The 25,259-nt window shown below is 31.8% G+C and overlaps 2 protein-coding genes and 1 pseudogene across 2 annotated transcripts; 2 read left to right on the top strand and 1 right to left on the bottom strand.

The window, feature by feature from the left end:
- The first annotated feature begins 10,455 nt into the window (after positions 1–10,455).
- LOC120137613 lies at positions 10,456–11,082 on the top strand. Its single transcript, XM_039153319.1, has one exon. The coding sequence runs from the start codon at positions 10,456–10,458 to the stop codon at positions 11,080–11,082; it is 627 nt and encodes a 208-aa protein (XP_039009250.1).
- Positions 11,083–12,749: 1,667 nt separating this feature from the next.
- Positions 12,750–13,373, top strand: LOC120137612. The gene has a single exon (XM_039153318.1). The coding sequence runs from the start codon at positions 12,750–12,752 to the stop codon at positions 13,371–13,373; it is 624 nt and encodes a 207-aa protein (XP_039009249.1).
- Positions 13,374–19,650: 6,277 nt separating this feature from the next.
- On the bottom strand, positions 19,651–21,116 carry LOC120137526 (annotated as a pseudogene).
- Positions 21,117–25,259: the final 4,143 nt, after the last annotated feature.

The raw sequence follows: 25,259 nt of genomic DNA, 5'->3' as shown, positions 1-25,259 counted from the left end.
ACCAGTGGTCGATTTATATAGGGAGAGAGGGGGTTAAGTGGGATATAGTTCGAGTGAAGTAATTAGTGGATGTGTTGGACTTGCAGGTCGGCCATCAGCCTATCAGCAACTGCACGGGAGAGTTTATAGTAGATTTTTCTGGATATGTATGTCATCAACTTGTTCATTTAACCCAGAGAGGAAGCATCATTGTCATTTCATGAAAAAGTTTGTGTTTCATGTTCAGCTGATTCGAGTAATATGGAACACAAGTTATCACGTACACAAATGGGGAATTCACGTGAGAGTCTCAGATAGCCATACGTAGCTTAGCCAGCCAACTACCTCTTCTTTTATGGAGACGATAACAGACAGGACGTACGCTCAATAAGAACCCAACATGTCCACGAAGAGCAGCAGCAGCAGCTAGCCACAGGGAGAGTGTCTGATCAAAATTTAAAGGTAAAATGATAAAGTAATTCACATTTATCTTGCAAAAAAGGGTTTTGGAAACACTCCATTAACATCAACAAAAAAGGGTTTTTGTCTATTTTTTTTTAAAGAACTTTCAAATGTAAAACCATTTTAGCTCGACATACTGTTTAAAAGATTTAACTCAATTATAGATGTATTTGATTCAACTTCACTCATTTTTTTTTCAAATTATGTTGAAGGTACAATTTCACATTAATCTCTAAAAAAAAGTTCTAAAATTATAGTTTAGTATAATGGTAAAATTACACTCTGGCCCATTCAAAGATTATTAATTCAATTTTAATTCCCTTAAATACAATTTCTGCCAATCCAGGGACATATCTGGGAGTTTCTTCTTTGTGGGGGGAAGACTAAGCTTCTAATGCAGATACTACTATACTAGTAGTATCTATTAGTGACGGCTATATATATACACCCTTTCGATCTATACATAACAGTAATGATCTTATACATGACGCAAACATATAAAAAATAATTAATTTAAAATCAATATATAAATCCTAATATTGGCCGATTATCGACTACGACTCTTCATTTAAGTTAAAAGGAGTGAACCAGTATCAACCGACGCAATCATTTTTGTTCCATCGGCAAATAATTATTTTAATAAATAAATAATGTAAAATACTTGGAATATTTAAAATTAAATATATTAGACTTTATCGTATCTTCCGTGGTAGGGAGAAAGTAAAGACCGGAAACAAGAACAAACTTACAAATATTAGTACGTTATATAAAGGGGAAACAAATGGTGGAACAAATATAGCCACCTTTTTTTTCCTTCTAATTTTCTGGTGAATCTTTTAATGGTTATTAGAGATAGTACAGACTACAAACTAGGCATGGGCACAGGAGGGGCAGGGTGATTTTTTGGCCGCCTCAACCCCGACTCAAAAACATATACCTAAAACTCGATTCCATCTCATCTAAAAAATTTTAGGTTTTTTCCCATTCCGGACCCGTTCTGAATTTTAGACTAAAACCCCTACCCGGCCCGAATATATTATTTTTTTAAAAAATAATTAAAATAATACATTTTATAATAATATATTTATAATTATTTATTATATTTTAAATAATTAAATTAATATATTTTATAACAATTTTTATATTTTAATAATTAACTAATATATTTTAATAATATAAAATAAAATTCTTAAAATATTAAATAAATATATAAATATAAATTGATTGGGTCGGGTCGGGTCGGGTCGATAATTTTTTACCTTCAACCCGACCTCATCCCATCCCGAAATTTTATACCATATAATCCGCCCCGCCCTGCCCTGCCTCGAGCCTCAAAATTAAAAAAGAAAAAAAGAAACCGCCCCTATAAGGTCGGGTCAGTCGGGTTCAAATATTTTTGGCCATCCCTACTAGGGGTGTATTCGGTTCGGTTCGGTTCGGTTCGGTTTTTTACCAAAAATTGAACCGAACCGAAATAAACGGGTTTTCAATATTTAAACCGAAACCGAAACCGAATAGTTAAAAAACCGAAAAAACCGAAATCGGTTTTTTCGGTTCGATTCAGTTTTTTTAACGGTTCGGGTTTTTCGGTTCGGTTCGGTTTATCGGTTTTTTAATAAAAAAATCACTTGAAACTATAATTTTTTTTTACAAAAATTGCCTATTCGGTTCAATATGGAACAAATGGGTTCCATATGGAAAACCCGAACTGAACCGAATCAAAAAAATGAAGCCTTTAAACCGAACCGAAAACCGAACCGTTTAAAGCCAAACCGAACCGAACTAAACTGTTTTACTCAGTTCGTGTCGATTTTTCGGTTTTCTCGATTTCGTTGCTCAGCCCTAATCCCTACTACACACTGATGAGAACCAAATAATGGAACTCTAAATGGAGTAAGTGATCCGTATTTGATTCATTAGTTGATTATTCCATTTACAACGTTAAGATTTAAATTTAATATTTTTTTGATATATTGTTCAAGTATGTTTGCATGATTATGTACAGTTAATATTGTTCAATAATAGGGATGCATGAATTTCAACATACCTTATTTTCAAATTACAGCCTAATTGTTTCTAAACCAATCAAAAGGGAAGTGCAGTAAGGTAGAAAAAAAGTGGAAACAAGAACAACCTTACAAATATTCATGATTATATTATAAAAGGAAAAATAAAAATGGCTCTTTTATCATTTGTGGTTGGCCAAAAGATGCACTTTGCTTTTGATTATTGGCTAAGGAAACTGCCTTAGCTAGGCATTTGGACTTATACCACCGTTTTGTTAAAAACACCCCTCATACTTTATGAATCTGATATAGCTGATACTGTAAATATTACAAAAGTTGGGGATATTAATGGAACAAAAAAAAAACATATATAGCATGCAGCCGTGCACGCAGGTCCAAAGGCTTTATAAGTTGCGAGATCTTTTAAACTCCCTTTGCGGCTTTTACTCATTATTGGACTTCTGTTAATACGACCAAATATAAAAGCAACCACATGTTAATTTCGTAAAATGGGAACAATATGCAAAGCCCTAATTTACATAAACGAATCAATTTATCTCAGTGATTAAAGGAATCATTGTTATTTTTAGAGGTTACAGGTTCGAGCACCGGCGAATATAGCAAAGTGATTGAGCGTTCATTGTCAAATGATCGAGAGTATTTAGAACAAATATTACTTTGTAATCACCTTAGCTTAATAAAAAAATTTACATCATCATTGATGGTATTTTCATATATTTAAACTCTTCGTAATTCTATGTTATAGTTTTTTTTTCTTTTATTCGTAAAAATAAGTAAGGTCAAAATATATTAAATTTTACATTTTTTAATTAATCATTATTATTCGATCTATACTAACTAATCCAGATTGGATTTTACAAAAACCCATTATGGAGACGATCCTCCCAACCCAGTTTGTTCCATACGCAAACGTTGAGATTTGAACCCCTGAGTTTGCTTAAAAAATTCAATGTATCATCCTACTAGACTAACCGATTGTTGGTAAATTTTACCTTTTGTTTGTAATTCAATTCATGTTAATATCGTTTTAATTTTTTAAATTAAAAGAACAAATTCAAAAACGTTTGACAGGGAAAATTTCATATATAATTTGACGTCTAGAACAAAAATTATTCAAAATTAAATTTCCTTCTAAACTAAATTTCCTTTTATTTGAATTCAATTTGATCAAATTCGACTTAAAAAATATTTTTCAGATAACTTGAGATGATCACAAAATAATATATGTTTAATATCGTTTTTAGTTATTGATAACACATATATGCATTTTTCATACTCAACTATTTAAACTTGAATCTTCTACTAAAATAATACTTCCTTTACCATTAAAGAACTCAATAAGTTTATTTTATAAACATTTTTAATACCAAATATCATATTTATGTTTAAAATTAAAATGATAAATGACCATTTTAATTTAACGAGTTGGTGATTAGTGAAAATAAGTAATTGATTTGGGTAAAATGCATAAATAGTTTTTTTTACTATAGAGTATTATTTTATTGAGTCTACCTACTATTAAAAGTTACAAAATGAATTTTCAACTATAGGGTATTATTTTGTTGAGTCATTCAACTATTAAAAATTATAAAATGGTCCCTCAACTATTCATATATTCTAAACTCAACTTTTTTGTTAAAAATTTAACGCTTGCATGAGCTGGACGTTAACATGGTGATTGAGATGCTAGGATTAGATTTTATCATATCCCACTCAGCAGGTTAATGTTCAGCTTAGTCTGTCGTTAATTTTTTTAATAGAAAAAGACAAGTTCGGAACATATGCATAGTCAGGTGACCATTTTGTAATTTTTAATAGTTAGAGGACTCGACAAAACAACACCCTATAGCCAATGGATTATTTTGTAACTTTTAGTTATCAAGGGACTCAACAAAGCAATGCCCTATAGTCGAGGGACCATTTGTGTACTTTGCCCAATTGAATATTGGTGGCACATGGTGCCTGGATGTAAATGAGATGAGAGAGATTGTGAGCTACTCGAGATCGACTTGGTCAAAGATCGATAAATATTCAGATCGAATGGATTCGACTCGAGCTCGAGTTCTTAATGAGCCGAAACGAGCTACTTAATACTCGACTCGAAAAACTTGTGAGCATCTCGAAAATATTATATATTAAGATTTTGTTTTTAAAAAAATAAATTATTAATAATATTAGCATTTCTGTGTTGATTTTAAAAAATACAATAAGGTTTTCAAGTATTTAAGGTTTATGTTCATGTTCGAGTTTGAGACTTCAATCGAGTTAAGTTTAAAAATTGTTTTTTTTTCTTTCATTTTGAGCCTTTTTGAGATGCTCACGAGCTTTAGTTTAGGATGTTGAGTTCGAATCGAGCTTGAAAATTTTAAGCTTACGAGTTTTCGAGTAGAGTCAAGCTCAATTTCAGAGTTTTCGATCGAGTCGAGCTCGACTCGGCTCGTTTACATCCTAATTCTATATATGTACTACATATATAGAAGATAAAAAATATTGAAGGTATCTAGCTAGTATAAGTGAAGATTGTCACACCCCAATTTTGGGTTTAAAAGTTTTGAGTTATAATTTCATGTGAAATTTAAACTCAAAATGGCCTAATTAGTTTTAATATAAAGTTTAAGGACCTAAACGAATGAGAATTTAAGATAATGAGGATTGTTTTGAACATGAAATAACTTGGAGGCTAGAGTGTAAATCCTAAAAAGTGTAGGGACACGCCTTATGTTTAACCTATTATGTGGGGTACAAATACATTGTTTTATCCTGTTTGGGATTGTTTTAACGGTCTTGATTTACTATTACATGCCATTAATTAAAATTGATAAAGCAAACTGATAGCATAATTATACATGTCACTACTAGTCAAAAGAAATATTAAAAATATGTTTTACTGATACTGATATTATAAATGATCTGCAAAAAGATGCTCGGGAGGCTCTTCACTGCACGTCCTGTTTCCTTTCAGATCTTACGCATGAAAATCATCACACGCTAAGTAAAAATTAGTGATGCAGTAATATTAAATGTGAGAATAAATATATAAAGTATCGAAATATATATAAAAACATTTAAAAATAATCTAGGCAAAATTTTCAGAACTTTCAAACCGGATATCTTATATTGTGTCTTTATCAGAAACATAAAAGGAATTACCTTATGACTTTCACAAAATCAAAATAAATTATATCAGACGGAATAATCAGTCAATATTTCTTTTCAATCAGACACTTTTTAGAATTTTTATATTCTATTTTTGTAGCCCAAAGTATATTTAAGAGAATATAATGTATGTAAGTCAGACGATAGTACACAATAAATATCTCAGTGTTAGCATCAGAATCAGAATAGATAAGCACACACAATGCTCTCACAGCAAAAATCACAATATGCACACAAAGTGCAATCACATCGGAATATATATTAGTGTGCCCACCGATATACCACAATATATCATAATCAGAATATAATTACTCCACCTCATGGCATGCCAATTATACCTATGACTCTCAATACAACATACAATGAGCTTTCATTTCAATTCATAATCATTTAATAAAAATCATATCATAATCATTTTCATATTATAATCATTTTCAGATCATATTCACAAAATATAACAGGGGCAATTCATACTCAAAATCATTCATAAAACTTATTAAAATATTTCGGATATAATTTCAAAAATCAAAACATAATTCAAAACATTGAAATAAATAATGCGAGGTTGACTTATCATAAGTCGTCATCGATCAAAATAATTAAATAAACAAATTGCACTCATCTTTGCCTCACATCCGAACCTTTATATGCTATTTCTTTATTCGTGTATTTTTTTCCTTTCCTTTTGGATCGTTTGGATCACTAAATTTATTGTAGTCTGACAGCATAACATCATAACATAACATATTCAAACTATCTGTTAGTATCGAACTAACATAATCGAATTTTAAAAATATAAAAGTCTATGAAATAAAAATCAATATGATAATTAAATCAAACCTTAATTAAACTTCCAAACTTCTCAAAATACTCTTAAGCTCCCAAATATTTATTTCCAACTTAAATCCCTCGACTTTTGTCAATTTCCAAAACCAAACCATTAACTTTGAGTTCTTCTTAGAATTCACCTCAACTATTCCATTGAATTCACAATAGCCCTTCACTATTATAATCATATCATATTATTCACAAGAAATTTCCAGAACTTTCATAAAATATTCAAATCAACACTTAAACATTTAAAAGCTTACAATTTCACCCTGAATTTTCTTAAACTTTGTCAATTCAACCTCCAATCTCTATAAACTTATAATTTGATTCAAACTTAATAATTAAACAAATATTTCAGCAAGCTTCCAGAATTGTTCTAATTTACCCAAATGATACTTCTACATTTACTAACTTGCAAACAAGTCCTCGTTTTCTTAGGACCTTTCGAATTCCAACACAAACTTTTACCAAATTTGCAATTTGGTTCCAAATAACTTTCCAACTTAATTTTCCAGCATTTCAATACTAAATATTATCATTTAATACTCCAAATCTCAAATTTACACAATAATGTCTCACAATCCTTAAAACTTATAAATTGTCCCTTTTTCTCTTTCAAGGTTCCAAATTAATCCAATCAATCTCCAAATCATATAGAACACTTCTAATATTATTTATAGACCAAAGAAAAATTTTCAACATTTTCCCCCTAAAAATTTCCCTATGGTCGAATCCATCATGTAATAGGTGAGCTTTTTGTCCAATTTCAAGCATGAATTCAACCTCCTATGATTAAATTCATGCATTTCCCATCATCACAACATCAATTTGAATCACAATCCAATGATTCTCCATAAACCCTAACATGTCAAACCTTATATATGCATGTACAATTAATTTTAATCACTGTACATACTTTAGAAATAATCACTAACATCAAAAACACAAAAAATCATTCATCAACTCTTTAAAATCACTAAGCTCTTCATAATCCTAATCATAAAATCTCATCACACAATCATCTTGACCATGAAATATTGGTGCCAAATGACAGAGAATTTCATGTAGATTAATTCTATATCTAATAGCTTAATCCAAAAATCAAACAATTTTTTTCTTACCGTGAGCAAGGTGGTTCGGCCAAGAGAAGAACAACAAGCTGAAAATGGCTAATTTCTTGATTATTCTAACATTAAATTAGCTTTCACACTTGTCTTTAAATTACTATAATTGAATTTTTTATTTAATTATGAGAAATTCCAAAATTACCATTAATGAATCTTAAAAATTACCAATTGCCATTGCCATTTCCTCCACTAAAATATTCTTTGGTCAAAGATGAATCAATTTGGCTTTGAATTTCTAATTTGGCCATGCAATTTTTAAAAATTACATTTTAGTCACTAAATTTCCACTATTCAGTTAAATCTGAAAAAAATTACATTGTTCCGAGCCAAATTTATCTAATATAAAATATGGAAATAATATTTCCAACCATTTTCTTTCATCCTTCAATTGTTTGTAAAATTTCGGTTCAATTCGATTATCCGATTTCAATACCAAACTTTATCGCTTTATAACTTTTAACACAAATCCCGTACCCAAATCTAATTACCATGAAAATTATTGTTTTAGGCCAAACTATTCATTTACGGGGTAAAATATATAACTTTTTTAAATTACATTTTAGTCTCTAAACTTTTATAAAGTTTATACTTTAGCAACTAAACTTTCAAAACTCATATTTTAGATTTGGGGTATTACACAACGACCCACTTTTGGACTTAGAAAGTGGATAGAACATTTCATTCTTGTGACTCTACCAAGGTGGTCATATGTCTCTGCACCGCTCCCTAGTTTCCACTCCGCATGACCTAGTACGACTAATCGTGGGAAGCGTAAGTCTTAACCGGTGTTGAATAGCTATATAGGTGTGTCCTCTTGACCTGTGTGATACATTTAATAATTTTATACTTTTATATTATACGATGTTATATGTACGCTTGTTTGTATTTAGATTATGTTTAACTGAGATATTTCTGATTTCTGATCGGTATTGCGTTACCTTTATCTGCGTGTTGATATTTTTCTGTCATCTGCATGGGATTATATCCCTATCATGATTTTGCATTGGATTATATCTCCGTCCTGATTCTGCATAGGATTATATCCTCGTCCTGATTTTGCATGGGATTTATTCTCCGTCTTGATTCTGCATGGGATTATATCCTCGTCCTGATTCTACATGGGATTATATCATCTTCTTGATTCTGCATGAGATTATATCCCCGTCCTGATTCTGCATGGGATTTATTTCCCATCCTGATTTTGCTTAGGATCCTATATGGAGGGCAACATCCACGTCCTGTTTTTGATTTCTGATAAGTTCCTCCTTAGAGGTTAACTCGGGCTCCTCTTCGGAGGGTAACATCCCCATCCCGATTTTTATTTTCTGCTCTGGATTTATTTTGGGGATCTCAAGTTCCTTTCAACAAGTATTGTTTTCCATTATGTTCGTCTATGATGAGAGGTAAGGTTGCGAGAAACTCTGCATGATTTTCTGGAAATAAATGTCTGATTATTGTGTTACTTGATTATTTTATTATCTTTATATTTATGCTTGAAAAATCTGAATTATTATTTGTATCTAGAGGGCACATTGAGTTTTATAGCTCACTCTGTTTCTGTTTCTGCTTTCAGATTATCCATATGTATAACTGGTTTGGCTATGGGGGAGCAGTCTCAATTTTCTTCTGTCCGAGGTTAAATATTATTATCAATCATATTTTAACTGTGGCATGATTTTATTTCCAGTTTTATATTCAATAAAAAATTTTAAGACGATTTATTAAAAAGGTATCGTTTATTTAAACTAATTTTATTTTTTGAATTAATCACTTGTATATGATCTATTCACCAATTAATCCATATTGGGTTTTGCAGAGGCCCATTATGGGGGCGACCCTTCCAACCCAGTTTTCTCCTTACACAAACGACAGGATTAGAACCCCTGACCTTACTTAAGGAATATAGTGTCTTATCCCACTAGACCAACTGATTGTTGGTAAAATAATTTTATTTTAATTCAAATATTTTTTAATCGGATGATATTATTTAATTTAATATAAAATTAATATGATATTAATTTGAGTTGCTCTAGTAGGTATGAGAGGTAGAACTCTTTAGTAAAAAAAAAGTAGAACTCAATCAGTGACGGATCTAGGAATATTTTTGAAGATGGACACTCATATGTTAACAACATAAATTTTTTAAATGAGATGGATACAAATAAAATTTCAGGGTGGGTACTGTCCGTAAAATAAGTTACTAATCGAAGAAACTCATATTTTAGAGTGGGCACCATCAGTAAAATAAATAACTAATCGAAGAAAATTCGGATTTCAGAGTAAGTATGTGACCACCCTGACCATGTTGTGGCTCCGCCACTGAACTCAATTATTTAGTCTTCCAACTATTCACAAGGTTTCAATTTGGTTACTCAATTTTTTCCAAAAGTACATGTAATATTAGGTTTTTGTTTCATTTTGGTCATTCGTTATTAAAAAATTAACGATAATAATAATGTGTCCTTATAAGATAATATCATATCATTAATGAAAAAAATAAAAATACTACTTTAATAGTTCTATTAATCTTTTAATGACGGATGATAAAAATGAAATTAAAACATAATGTTAAGTATAATTTAAAAAAATTACGTAAATAAAATAGAATTATAATAATAATTGAGTAACTAAATACATAATTTACTAAAAAAATTTACATAAAACTTATAGACACCTTTAGATTATAGTAGTCCCATTTTTAAAGTACCTAAAAGAATCATCTTTGATTGATTTACTTTCAACTTCTCTCCTCATACCCTATTTATATCCCTCTGCTCCCACTCTCCCTTCTACCCAATCAAACAATAACCATTTCCCCTCTCCTTATCTCAAAGGTCACCCAAAAGAAACTTAGAAAAATCGAAGCTTGAAAAATGGAACAAAATCTTCCAGTGATCAACAAAAGAGTGTGGAGCACTGTAAGGGCAGTTCTTTTCATAGTGAGAAAAGGATCTCTGACGAAGAAAAAATTCATAGTTGATCTCAACATGCTGCTCAAACGTGGCAAAATCGCCATTGCCAACCTCATGCTCCACGACCGCCGCCGCCACCAAGTCTCCTCCTCCTCCCTCACGGCGGAATCTAAGGGGGAGGCGATCCAGGAGTACGAGTTCAGCTGCAGCAACACCCCCGACCACATCTTCCCTTTCAACCTGAAAAACAAGAACCACGGCATTCACAATTACTACCACCAGCTCTTCGCCTGCGTCCACGCGCCACCTACTCACGACGACGACAACTCGGCCACCGTGAACGCCGCCAAGGCCGTCTTGGATATGCTCAACAACAACGACAGCTACAGCAGCAACAGCACTGCTTCACCTATGTTGCCGGGGTTCGGACAGACTCCATTGGCGAGACAGCTTAGGATAACGGACTCTCCGTTTCCGTTAAGGGATGGCGATGAAGACAACAGCGACGTGGATAAAGCTGCCGAGGATTTCATAAACAGGTTTTACAGGGATTTGAAGCAGCAAAATAACACACTGTCCGAATCCTAAGTTGAATTATTGTTAATTACTTTTTTTTTGGGGGGGGGGGGGTTAATTTTGTTGTTCATATAAACAAAAACAGATGAAATTCGATACAGTGTAAACAACAGTTTATGTTGATCATCATGAAAATTACGTTGTAATATCAAAGATAACTACTGTGCCTATACGGAAACTTAAAGCTTAATTAACCCTTCTATACCATTGAACCAACAGTTCGAACCAAATTAACCTATCAATTATCCTTCTTTAAAATCAATCTAACATAAAAAACTTCACCTATTATATTATTATTTTATGTTACCTGACAATGAACGCACGCACGACAAATGTAAATGTTCAAACTCGAAACAATATTTTCTTTTGCTACTGATGTCGCATAATAATATTGTGAATATGATAACTGTTGTAATATTTAAAAGAAATCCATTAATGGACCAAACGATCAAGGATATTTATGTTGTCAGCAAATTCAAATCCCATCATTTGCTTAAATATAATTCCTCTCTAATTAATTTAACAAAATACACTTAAATAAAATTGATTCCGATTTAAAATTATAATGATTCATGAATGATTTAATCTCAAAAACTTATTAACCATCTTCTCATCAATATTATAATCCTTTTTCAATGTAAGGCACATGGTGATGTATGTATAAATTATAATCACATTTGGGGTTAGTAGATTTATATAATCCTAATTAAAACCAAAACCCAAGAAAATAAAGTGCCAAACTTTGGAAACAAGAAGGACTTAACACGCCTTGATTACACATAAAAGGTGCAGCAAATTCAGCCACAGTTTTGTTTTTGCCAAAAGAGACTTTGCCTTTGATTATTGGCTAAGAAAGCTACTTTATAATCAGGAGTTTGGACTGTTATCACCAAAAATACCCATCCTTTTTCATTATTTTGATAAAGCTGGCATTGTACATACACCAAAAGTTGGGGTATTAATGGAACAAAAACATAAATTTTATTTTTTGCAACCGTCCACCTTTATTTTTTTTTCTTGTTCTTCTGAAACCCTCTTTGCAGCTTTCACTCATTGTTGTACTTTTTTTTAACACGACCATTATAGAGGCAACAGTTTGTTAATGTGGTAAAATGTGCAAACCCTGTACGCTAATTCTAAATTCATTCCCCTCGGCCATCCCCGAAAGTAAAAATTATTGATTTTTTTAATTATTTTATTTTTTAATACTTTTTCTATTAACTTCGATGGTATAAGTTTAATAAGTATTTGCATGTAAGATACTACTAATGAATATAATAAAATATTAATTAAGAGATATTTAATCTAATTTAAGAGTTCGATATACTTAATTTATGATGTGGTGAGGATCATGAGATTAAAATTTGATACGTAAAGAATCCTATGCATAAAATTATAGATATTATCTTATTAAAAATATTTTTATTTTCATTTATATAAATTTTATATTATATAGTATATAAATATCAAACATTAAAAAACTCAAACTATTAAAATCACACAAAAGATCCATGCATCCTCAGGTTGACGTAGCCCCATTTTTAAAGTACCAAAGGAAATGATTTCCTTATTTCTGTCCTATATATATCGTTCCCCTTCCTCTCTCCCTTTAACCCAACCAGACACTAATTCCCTCTCTCTTCTCTCTCTCTCTCTCGAAACTCAGGCAGAGATTAAAAATGGAACAAAGTCTACCAGTGGTTGGCAAAACAATGTGGAGCATTGTGAGGGCAGTTCTTTTCATGTTGAGGAGAGGAATTCTGTCAAAGAGAAAGTTGATTGTTGATCTCAACACCGTGCTCAAACGTGGCAAAACCGCCAGCTCCAAGGCCATCGCCAGCCTCATGTTCAGCCGCCACCAAGTCCCCTCCTCCTTCACGGCGGTATCTAAGGCGGGTGTCCAGGAGTACGAATTCAGCTGCAGCAACACCCCCAACCACATCTTCCCTTTCAACCTCAAGAAGAAGAACAACAGCAGCATCAACAATTACTACCACCAGTTCTTCGCTTGCGTCCACGCGCCTCCCACTCACGACGACGACAACTCGGCCACCATGAACGCCGTCAAGGCCGTCTTGGATATGCTCAACAACGACAGCTACAACAACAACAGCACTGCTTCGCCTATGTTGCCGGGGTTCGGACAAACTCCATTGGCGAGACAACTTAGGGTGACGGACTCTCCGTTTCCGTTAAGGGATGGCGATGAAGACAACGGCTACGTAGACAAAGCTGCCGAGGATTTCATAAACAGGTTTTACAGGGATTTGAAGCAGCAAAATAACACACTGTCCGAATCCTAAGTTGATTAACCTTGAGGTTTTAATTTTGTTGCTCACACAAAAAAAAACATAAGAGAAAATCAACGAAATGATGAAATTTTCAGTTTTTTCTTGTTAGTTTGATACTATGTAAAGAACTGTTTATGTTAATCATGGAAATTTTGTTGTAATATCAATGGGAATTGAGAAGTATTGTCCCATATATATGAGAATTTCAAGCTTAAATAACCTTTTTATTTATGTTCTCACTATCTAGTTAGCATAATTTACTAATACTACATAAAATTACACAAATAATATCAAATATTCGAATATAAATTTCAACGGTTAATTTAGATTTTTATTTGTTGTTCTGTGGTAAAATGAAAAAGAAAAATGAATGGTGGGGAGATCCATGAATCCTTGATCAGATGTAGGGAGTTAAATAATCCGTAACCGTTAACTATAATTGTTAATCGATATAACCGTCATATTTAACAAGTTAATTAATCGAACCGTTAATATTAAATAGTTTCGGTTAACTAAACCGTTAAAAATAATGGTTAACGATTACAATTTTTGATAAACAGTTATTCAACGATTAACCTTTAATAAATTAAATTTATAATTATATTTCTAATTTATTAAATTTTGTTGTGAATAACTTAATATAGTTTTCTATTATTTGTAATATATATATATATATATATATATATTTAATAAAATTTGTATACAAATAACTTAATATATATTTTTATTATTTTTTATTTCTTTAAAAGTATAGAAACATAATTATACGAATACAATTATGTGTTTATTATTGGATACTAAGATATTGGGAGATGCACATACTTACACCGATGTAAGTATGTGTTAAGAGCTACACTTTTTTATTTTATTCATTTACACCGGTGTAAGTATGTGTTAAGTGTTACACTTTTTTGTATAATGAATTATGAAAAATATTTGACAAATAATTGTAATAGATTAATCGTAGGTTAACCTGTAACCAATCCATTGATAAGGGCTATCTGTTAACGGTTAACTGTTTCTTAACATTTAGGTTATGATTAAAAAAATCATATAATTGTATAATAGTTAACCGACCATTTAATTTAAACGGTATGATTAACCGTCCATGAACAACCCTAATTATACGTGATTCCACTAAGTTAAAGTAAACTTAGAGAGCTGGACGCCCTTCTTTTAAACATTCCACATTTTCCCCAAAGTCACTTTTGCTTTCTTTTTAATTGTTTTTCCTTCTTTTTTGTAATTTTATTTTTGGGTTTAAGAGTGTTTGAAGTTCTCGAACTTTTAAACAAGCTCAATAAAGTTTCTAATTTTTTTTTCATTCAATTGAATTTCCACTTCAAAAATTGAATTATATAAGCCATTGGAAAGAGAAATTAAATTAATTAAATCCTTTAATTAATCGTTTTAATGATTTTTAAATTTATTATTATCACATGATTTTAATGAGTCGGTGAACTTTATAATACAAAAACTTAATTGAGAAGTAAAATATATTGAAATAATTGATTGATTTGTTTTGAAAAATTGAAATACTTCTAACAGCTTTTTATTTTCAATTAAAAAAAAGTGAGAGAAGTATACACAATTGTGGTTTAGCACTGTTTACTTTTGGGGATTGAGATTTATGGGTGGTTGTTGACAATAAAGTTTGTTTATAAAGATATCACACCCCAAAACTAATGGCCAAAAAGATAATCAACGGGAAAACAGGCAAGATTTAAATTCAAAAGCACCCCGGACCCTCTTCAAGGAATATCGATAATTCATCATTCGTAAATTTTAACATTTTTATGATTTCGAGCAAGTATGATATACCGATTAATTAAGTTGTTCGTTTTTATTTTCTTATATATTATTTAGATCATAAGTTCTAGACGTATTAGTAAAGTTCTCATTGTTACATTGTTTCTTCGCTAATAATCTCTCCTTAAGGCAAATTATAGAGCAGTTTGGAAAACGACCCAAAAGAAAGGAAAGAGAGGGTGGGTGCTCAATTATTGAACTCCGCACTTCTTCACCATCCCTCCTTAAGGCAAAGGAGCTTTTTGAATATTCTAAAGATATATGTTAGTCTTTTAAAACCAAACCAATAATGTAATTCCGTTAGATTTTAGGGTAAAATACACAAATGGTACCCTGATTATAGGGCGATGCATTGTTGAGTCCCTCGACTATTAAAAGTTACAAAATGGTCTCTTAACTATACCATGCTTCTTTACTGATCCCCTGACTATTAAAACTTACAAAATGATCACATGACTATTCATTTGTTTCAAACTTGTCTTTTTTCATTTCATGACAGTGTGAGTTGGACTTTAGTATGCTATTTGTGATATGACAAAATATGATCACATAATCTCAAAAGACTACATATCTCAGTCAGCATGTTAACATTCAGCTTAGGCGACCGTTAATTTTTTAACGGAAAAGATTAGTTTGGAATATATTAATAATTGGGTGATCATTTTGTAACTTTTAATAGTCGAGGGGCTCAACAAAGCATCACCATATAATCGGAGGACCATTTTATAACTTTTAATAGTTGAGGGACTCAAAAAAACAACATTATATAATCGAATGATCATTTTATAACTTTTAATAATCAGTGACTAAACAAAGCAACACCATGCAATTGGGAGACCATTTGTTTACTTTACCCTAGATTTTAGATTCTTATCATATTTTTAGAAATGAATCATCATTTCTCAACATCAATTCAAATTTGAGATTTATATTTTAGGTTGTACAATATTATTTTTTAATAATTTGAGGTGATTACTAAATAATATTTGTTTAGATTTGTTAATCTATTAATAGTATATACATACCTTATAAAATAATTTTCTTTTTTATCACTGAAAACCACTAAATAAATTCTAATTATACAAAAATTGAATCAATATAAAAAAACGTTAATAATACTTACACTCAACCCAAATCCGATCTACTCATAAACAACATTGTAGATGAATTTCAACCACAAACTTAATTGTAAAGCTTGAATCAGGGACGACGTAAGATCTCATATTAGAGAGGAAAAGTTGAGCTTTTAAAATTTTATGGGGGTGAACTTGAATTTATAAAATTTGGGGATGACGAAAACAGATTTTTAATAGAAAATACATATAAAAAATCTAAAATATATAGTAGTTTTAAAATTTCAGGGGACGATTACCCCCAACTGCCCCCTCGGCTCATCCAATAATGTTGATTTTAATTATAATTGGCAAAAGATGAAATTATATGAATTCTTGTTTGTGAGACACAACAGACATATTAACTAGAAACCGGTGTGCTGCCTTAATGCCTTTCTTTTTTCGTGTGCTTGTCTTAAAATTTATATTGTTTTTTTTATGTTAGTTAAAGTATTGGAACTCTTTAAAGTTCGATACTTTTCTAAGGGCTTTATTAACATTTTAATTATAAAGCTAAATCACTTGAGAAAATTGAGAGTGGACCAAAATCTAGTATTTCGTCCACTTTGAAATTAAATTACAAGGATTTCTTTTTCGGCTATAATTTATGGACAAACCCAAGAGATGTTGGAATCAGAGGCGGCAATTAGGATCCATGTTTTTCATGTAGGCTAATTAAATAAAATAGATAGCAAAAGCGAAGCTTTAACCAAGGAATTATAAAATATATACAGATTTGAAAATCTAAGAAATTATAAATAATATAAAATATTGAAAAAATAAAAAATTTAATGGAGACATTATTAAATGGACGAATGTTAGAGAAACTGATATGGGAATTCCAATAAGAAACTCAAAGTGACAAAAAATAGCACTATGGAAGATTAGTGCCTACCAAAGCTACACCATTAAAGATGTAAAATAATATTGAACAGCTTTAGTGTTAGAAATTAAATAGAAAAATATTTGATAAAATTCACAAGAGATCCTTAGATTGCCATCCATTCGTCGTTTCTTATCGGGATTAAATAATTAATTCAACTCAATATTGTTTTTCTAAGATAATTCGGATTCAAACAACTGTATATGTGAAGTGTATATACGTTATCAATAATTAAAAAGAATCTCAACATATATTAACTTATAATAATCTTAGATTATTAAAAAAAACTATCATTTATCAAAGTATATATAACTTCTTCCAGCAACATCTTTTTTTCCTTCTATAACATTCTTTTAATTATAATGAGTAATAAAATTAATGATTACAATATATTTAAACATAAAAGATAACTTGTAGGCCGATTGATGGGCATGCACTAGTGGGAAATTATTGATATTTTTACACCCAAAAGCGAAGGCTACTTGGTGTTTGGGCTATAAGCAGTATTTAGACACATGCAAAACATGAATTAATAACTTGGTATATTTACAGCACGTTAATCATAGGTGTGAACTGTGAAATACTTGGTTAATAAGATACGTAAGGTGGTAAATAAGTATGCCATGGAAAATCAATGAACTTTTTTTATCCAAAAGCAAAGGACACATGCAAAACATGAATTAATAATTTACTACATTTAGCTTCGTTAACAGTATATTCAGTATTGTCAGTATTGTGTCGCAGTAAATGTACTAAATTATCATTATAACTTCAAGTACTTTCTCTTAGCATTATTTCCGATCATATAACATCAGTTACATGATTTATATTCAAGCATGACGCTTGTTTGCTTGTAGCGTAAATCAAGTAACCTTAGTGGTTAAAAGATTTATTATTATTTCTTAAGATCTAGGATTCGAGCATAACATATGCAGAAATATAAACGTTTATTGTCAAATAGTCTTGTCTTTAAACAAATATTATTTCATATTCACCAAAAAAAACATGACACTTGTAGGATCAGTTATCAATTCAAATCCAAATATAAGAGCTACTGGCGGATGCATGTACATCCCAAGGTGAGCACGTGCCCACCATAGAATCTGAATTTCTTTATACTAGTTGTTCGTTTTACGGAAGATTTCTACCCAAAATTTTATTTTGCCCACCTTGAAATTCAAAATTTATTTATATTAGTTGTTCATTTTGTTGAAGGTGTCTACTCTGAATTTTTTTTTGTGTTTGCCCATACGAAATTTTTTATTATTAATAAATATGTACCCACTTTGAAATATATTTATGGATCCACCACTGATAATAACTGATTTCTCATCCGTTAAAAAAACACTACGAACCTTCCCATCCTAATATGTTCTTTTAGTACTCAACTTCTTTACAAACAAGAGAACAAACCCAACTTAATTTTTAATGGATTTTGGGCTTGATTTTAAAGAGACACAGTAATAACTCCATGCGGTTAAAAAATAAAACGCGGCTAGAACCCACGACCACAAGACTAAAACCCTAGTACTCTACCAATTGAGCTAGACATGCAATCATTGGAAACATCAAATGTTTTATTCCATTCCTTAACTAAGTTGGAATAACGATGATAAAATTATTTAAATTCCACTTATTATATGATATTGTTTTGTTGAGTCATTCGACTATTCAAAGTTATAAATATTTCATTGAATATGTAGTCAACATCTCCAGAAGTCTTGTGTTGCTTCTTTCCGTTGCCTTTCAAGCAGCTTATTGAATATGTAGTCAAGTTAAAGTTCGATGAAGAGCCTAATTATTCAAAATACATTTGTATGTTTGGTGGGATTGGTGGTCCAAATCCAGATATCCACCCAGTTGACACTGAAGGTGCGCTGAAGCTACAAATTATTCTTTCTTGATGTAAATTTGTTTTGGAGAGCCTGTGTTTTGTTTTGGCTGTCAAAGTAATTTTGGTTATAAGAGTGTAATAAATTATTGTAAAGCTTATTCATCAAGTTGGTCAAAAGGGAGGCTGCTTGTATGAGGATGAAGATGAACAATCAAGAAGGTGGTTCGTCTGGGCAGGACTGCATTGCAGTGGATTAGTGTTTACAATGCTCATAGGCCTATGAAGCAAAAGTATTTATGCCTTCAGTTATTTGTGTTTATCTAGTTCTGTTTGAGGGCTGCTTTATACACTGACATTCCGTACCATGGGTCCCTTGGTTCGTGCTGTTTTCATATATTAAAGAATGTAATTGGGGCTTCTGATCTCTTTGGATATCAGCTTTTATGTATCACTCACTCGATAATAAGACTTGGATTTAATTACCTACGGGAATAGGATCAGTTAATTTTTATTTTATTAGGATGTTTATTTCGTTAATCATATGTCGATATTAAAAGATTCTTCAAATAGTAAATGAAATTTAAAATCTGAGACAGAATGAAGCCTAGGAAGATTTAATTACGAGGTTTGAATATATAATATGAAAATGTTTTCATTGCATTGCATGGTGGGTGATTCTTAACAACATCAGAATTTGTTATAAAGATAGACTAAAATATAGTATACTAGAGTCAAAACTATTGCAGCCATGGCCTGTCGGCTAAGGGAAATAGTGTTCCATTTTTGTGGATCAACCCTGGCAATGGTGGTTGTGGCGGCAACGGCGGTGGCCGCGGTGCTCGGAGGAGAGTAAAGGAAAGCCATTGAAATGCAATCTTCTTTCTCTCCTTTATAAATGGGCCTCCCAATTACATGCTTGAACTGGCCCCCACTTAATGCCTGCACCATTAGCAGCAAAACATGTAAGAAATAACGAGTTTCACTTGAATCCCCACTATATCATGAGATCAGACCAACATAGCTGTCATTGCTAATGTGTTATTATATACCTATCATCATGATGTCCCATTAAAACACACACATGCGTAATCTGTTATGGTGAAAAGTAAAGTACCTGAGTTTGGTCCCCAACTGTTATGACCAAAGCATCTTTATCAGGGCAGAAAGATACCCAACCTTTCTTGGAATACACATGGAACTCAGAAGATCCATCGCACACATGCAAACACAAGGCATGTGAATAATCAAACCCCTTTATCAGCATTTTGATCACATCATATCTTAGTGTTCCACTGCATTTCTCACCCGAAACATCTTGCTTATGCTTGTACAGACGACATATGGCGCCTTGCCCTTCCATCATACCATTTTCATAGCCAGTTTTTGGTGGGAAACTTTGGCTGATGATTCCCAGAATTTTCTCAGCCACTTTCTCAATGTCGGACAGTAAAGCCTCCATCTTGTCACTGAAAATTTTGACAAAAAAAAGAGAGTCAAAGAATTAGACAATTAAACAGCACCAAAAGAGGAGCATTATTATTTGTTACCTGAAATTTGAGTACCCAACAGGCCAAATTTTGTCCATTGCCAACTTCAAGCCTTCACCTTTACACCATACAAACTCTTCAACTTCACCATCTTTTTCCCCATGAGGTTCCTCGAACCCGTATAGCTTCTCCGGTGACCGTGTCATCGCTGTTCGTTTCTCGGGTGGTAGTTGGAAGATGGCAGCGGCTGATCCCAGGGCTGATCGGATACAATCTGCCTGAATCCCGTAATTCACCAACTGAAAGCATCCAGTTCTCGCAATGGAATCGAGAACTTTGGGAAGAGAATCGGTTTCCAAGGAACTCAAGAGCTGGAAATCAAGCTTCGGAGGGTTGTTGTCGATGAAGTTCTGCCTAGGAAACACCTTGTCGGGCAAGACCAAATCAGGGACACCCAGAGAATGTTGAAGGAAGTCGGAGAGAACATCCTCGTTGGTGACGGAGGACCTGCGGCCGCTGGCGACGGGAGACGGAGGGGGGAGCGCTGAAATCAAAGGGCTTCTCAGGCATGGGTTCAGGTGACAATGCCATAACAAAGAGTAAAGATCTTTAAGTAGGTGATGACAGAAAAGGGTGGAAAAAAACAGAAACAGAAATTTGTGTTGGATTCTTTTGATGAACATCTGAGTTGTAATAAGAAATATACTTTGTCGAATAGTACGTGATTAAAGAAAAAGTGAAGTGGAAACACAATAATAGCTTGTCATGGCCCATGGGGGCATCCTACACAAACATGCACATTTTGTACTGTTTCTTCCCTTTACGCCTTTCACTAACTAATCAGCTTTCTCATAGCCAGCAAGCAGTGGTCAATCTAATTGATAATTAAAATGTTAGGTAAATTACCAATTAATACCTCATTTATTTTCCTAATTTTTTTACTAATTTCTTTTAAATTATAAACAATATTATATTTATTTCTATTTTAATATCTCTGTTGTTCAAAACTTAATGACAATATTAGTATCATATATATATATTATTTTCATGCCATTTTTTTGCTCTCCTAATTAGGATAGCTCATATATTAATTTTAAATAATTTTATTTGGTCTAATAAAAATAATGGCATATATCATTATCTTATCAAAGGAGAAAGATTGGAGGACAAGAAGCATAGGACTTAAATCAATGACTGAGCAAGAAAATTTAATTACGATGTCATAATTAAAAAAAATTACTTCGGTGTCAATTATTTTTACAATAGTATCAATGTTCATTTAAAATTTTGTATTTTTTTTAATTTTTTATGTAAAGTTTTATATATAAAAAGGTTTTCAAAATTAATTTAAGGTGTTACATGACACCCCTCCTGAAGGGGTGGTTGACTTAAACCTAGGTATTGTATTTGATCCGAATCCAACTCAAAAATTAAATTACTTTATTCATATTTGATTTGAACTAGGTTTAGAAAAATCTCAACTGATTTAAAAATTTGTCTTGATTTTTATGTTAAAATTTGTACCCGTCTTGATCTAAATATATATGAATATAATTTATTTTTATTATGTAAATAAGGACCTAAAAAAATAGAAATGAGTATTATTACAACTATTCCAATTATATAAAAAATAATTATAATATTATATAACATCAAATCGAATTATTTACCTTAAATTAAATCCAAATTGACCCTATTTAAAAAAACTCAATTTGATTGAACACGAATTATGATTGTTAACGAGTAGTACTATTACTCATGTTTGATGTTTTTTTTTTTTTGCCTAATAGGTCATTTGGGTTTTTTTATTTAGAGTTAGGTGACCCACTTTTTATTTTTGGGGAATTCAACAAATGTTACAGTGTGAGGTGATGAGTTTTGTTGGATATTATTTTTTAAATGAAATTCGATGAGTGGGTCCTACATAGGTATTAAATTATTCTGATAAAAGGAACTTATCACTTCGAGATAACGAGTCCATTAATTTTTTAAAAATAATATAAAAATAAATTAAGTTTTAATTTTTAAAAAAATTAAAGTAACTCGTCATCTCGAGGTGATGAGTTATCTCGAATTCAAAAAATATAGTTGTTTATAGTCGTCGGTCAACGAGCAGCTGCAACGGTCACTTGGAACTCGTCACCGTCAGATTTTTGAATCTCTAACTGTTTATAGTCGTTGGGATTGGAGCTATAAATATGAGTTTGGGGTTTTAGTTTTTCAACATCAATTATTTTGAAAAATATTGTGAAAAAAAATCACACTTTTTGTGAAAATCCTAAAAAATGGCTTACCGAGAAGAAATGATGCGCCTCGATAACATCCATATTTTGTCGATCGAACTCGAGCCAAAAGAATAACGAAGCATTCGTCAGAACGAGATGACATCGAGAAATCCGCATCAACGGACGTTGATATATTTTCAGCACTCCATACTATTTCCAGTCATATTTGTACATAGCTTTAAGGTGTACCCGACGTTGATTAAGGCTCTGATCAGACGTTGGCACCCGAGACACACTTTCCATTTTCTAAGTGGTTAAACAACGATTACCCTGGAAGACGTTACTTACCAACTCTGTGAATGGTGATCCCGTCGTGAGGTAGAACAATTACGACCCCACGATGTTGGTCTACGAAGTTTTGGGAAAGGTGCCACCATACGAGGACATCTAAGTGGTTGGAGTTTAAATTCCAAGTAACGGTCGATTCTAACGAGGAAGAGGCTATTTTTGCATCCCGAGCATATCTTTTCAAACTGATCGGATGGTATTGTTACAAGATAAATTCGATAATTTGGCGCACACTCAGTATCTACTAATATAAAGTGACTTTGCTAAATGTCGCAATAACAGTTGGGCCTTGGCAATTTTAGCCTTTTTATACCGGAATCTTTACAAGATTGTAATTGTCCAGCGGGGTCGAAAAACCGATGTAGCAGACTGTCTAATATTGCTACAATCTTGGGCTTGGTATCGTATATAGTCAACAACGTAGTAACCAAGTCGATTCAGTAACAACCTAGATTTCGAAGGTGGATCTTAGAGTGTGTTAAGTACACCTCCTTTTAAACAACGAAACCAAGATGAAGACAACAATGACGACGATTCAAGGACGCGACCCTGACGTACTCAACGAGCCTCGCGCCATTATCATTCGACCACTCATCGACATCGTCAAAAATTTAGAAAATATAAATAAATTTTCTTTGTAATTTTTTAGTACAATTATTAATTTACTTTGTATTTATTTTTTAATACAATTATTATTTTTCTTTGTATGCAATTTTTTAAAAAAAATTACCCGAAAAAATTTGTCACCTTGAACGTTGCCTAACCTTTGTTGTTGTCCTACCAACGATTATTTTTTTATGTATTTGTAGCTCGTCACCATTAATTACATCAAATTATGGCCCACTCATCTGGGTCCATTAAAAAATATATCTCAATATCAAATGACACGGTAGCATTTGTCGTATTCTCAAAAAAAAAAAAAAGTTGCCTTACAACCCTTAATAATAAACACAAATGGCCTATTGGGCCAAAAAACCATGTTTGATGGCATTGTGGGCCTGTAAAAGGAAAAGAATCCAACATTTTAGGCCAGGTTGTCCTTAATTTTAGAGGAAAAAAAAGTTTTGCTTTGGGTTGAGACCCTAATCATTATGATTCAAATGAGTATGGCCCCACCATTGTCCTTTTAATTGGGCATCCGACATTTAAATAGGTGGATTTCTAGCCCAATTGCTGTGGTTAATATGAAAATGGAACCAGGTTGGTTTTTTTGGCCCAATAGGGCAGCCCCAAAAAAATTTCAAAATAAAATACAAATATTTTTATTTCGGGATCGAAGACATTTTCTATAATGCATAAAATCCATCACATCAAAGTGACAAGTTTCAATAAAAATATTTTTTATTCAAACTTTTTATCTTGATATGATGGGTTTTATGCATTATAAAAAATATCTTCGATCCCAAAATAAAAAAAATTATATTTTAATAAAATATATCACCTCAACGTGACGAATCATGAACACTATAAAAATATCATAATCCCAAAATAAACTTATAATTACCCAATTTTCTAAAATAATCTACCCGTTTGCGGGGTCTAAAAACCGACACGTTGTCTCGTCAAACAAATGAAATTTGTAAAAATATCAGGTAATGCTCTGTTTCTAGAAGGCCATTCCGTATATTAGCGAATAACAGAACTTTACATTCAGAATTATAGCACTGCTGTCAAATTTTAGCATAAAATATCGATTCTTTCCTAATTTTCAACGCCGCCTATTTCTAGATGCTTGAATTCATTGTTTCGATACATACATTTGATGTTTTTAGCAATTAATCTAATAAAAAGAGTCTTCATCTGGATTAAAAAAATGTCATGCTTATCAATTATTAGCTGATTTAATCAAACGAAGTATTAATTTTTATATAAAATTAAAATTTTAATTATAATAAATTTTTACCATATATAATCGATTAATAAATTAATCATAAAAGCATGGGTTTTCTTCCCCCTTGATAATAGGAGAGTGAATGACCTTTCTCCAGAAGAAAACAACTTTTAAAACTTTCTTTCTCTATGTTCATTTCATATTTTTCAACGTGGTGTGTAAAGTATGAAGTCATTGCTTATCTATCTGTGTTGAAATTTAACCATCCTCAAATTAAAAAATCTTTACTTTTTTTTACTGTAGCTGATGTCTAGTAAGTCTATTTTGTTGATAATGGTCTTATATTTAATTTTGGTGTGTGAGTCTCCT

This window comes from Hibiscus syriacus, unplaced genomic scaffold, assembly GCF_006381635.1.
Source record: "Hibiscus syriacus cultivar Baekdansim isolate YM2019G1 unplaced genomic scaffold, ASM638163v2 tig00110674_pilon, whole genome shotgun sequence".
Lineage (NCBI taxonomy): Eukaryota > Viridiplantae > Streptophyta > Magnoliopsida > Malvales > Malvaceae > Hibiscus > Hibiscus syriacus.
Note: the sequence above shows the minus strand (reverse complement) of the source record. Positions and strands in the feature narration are given on the sequence as shown.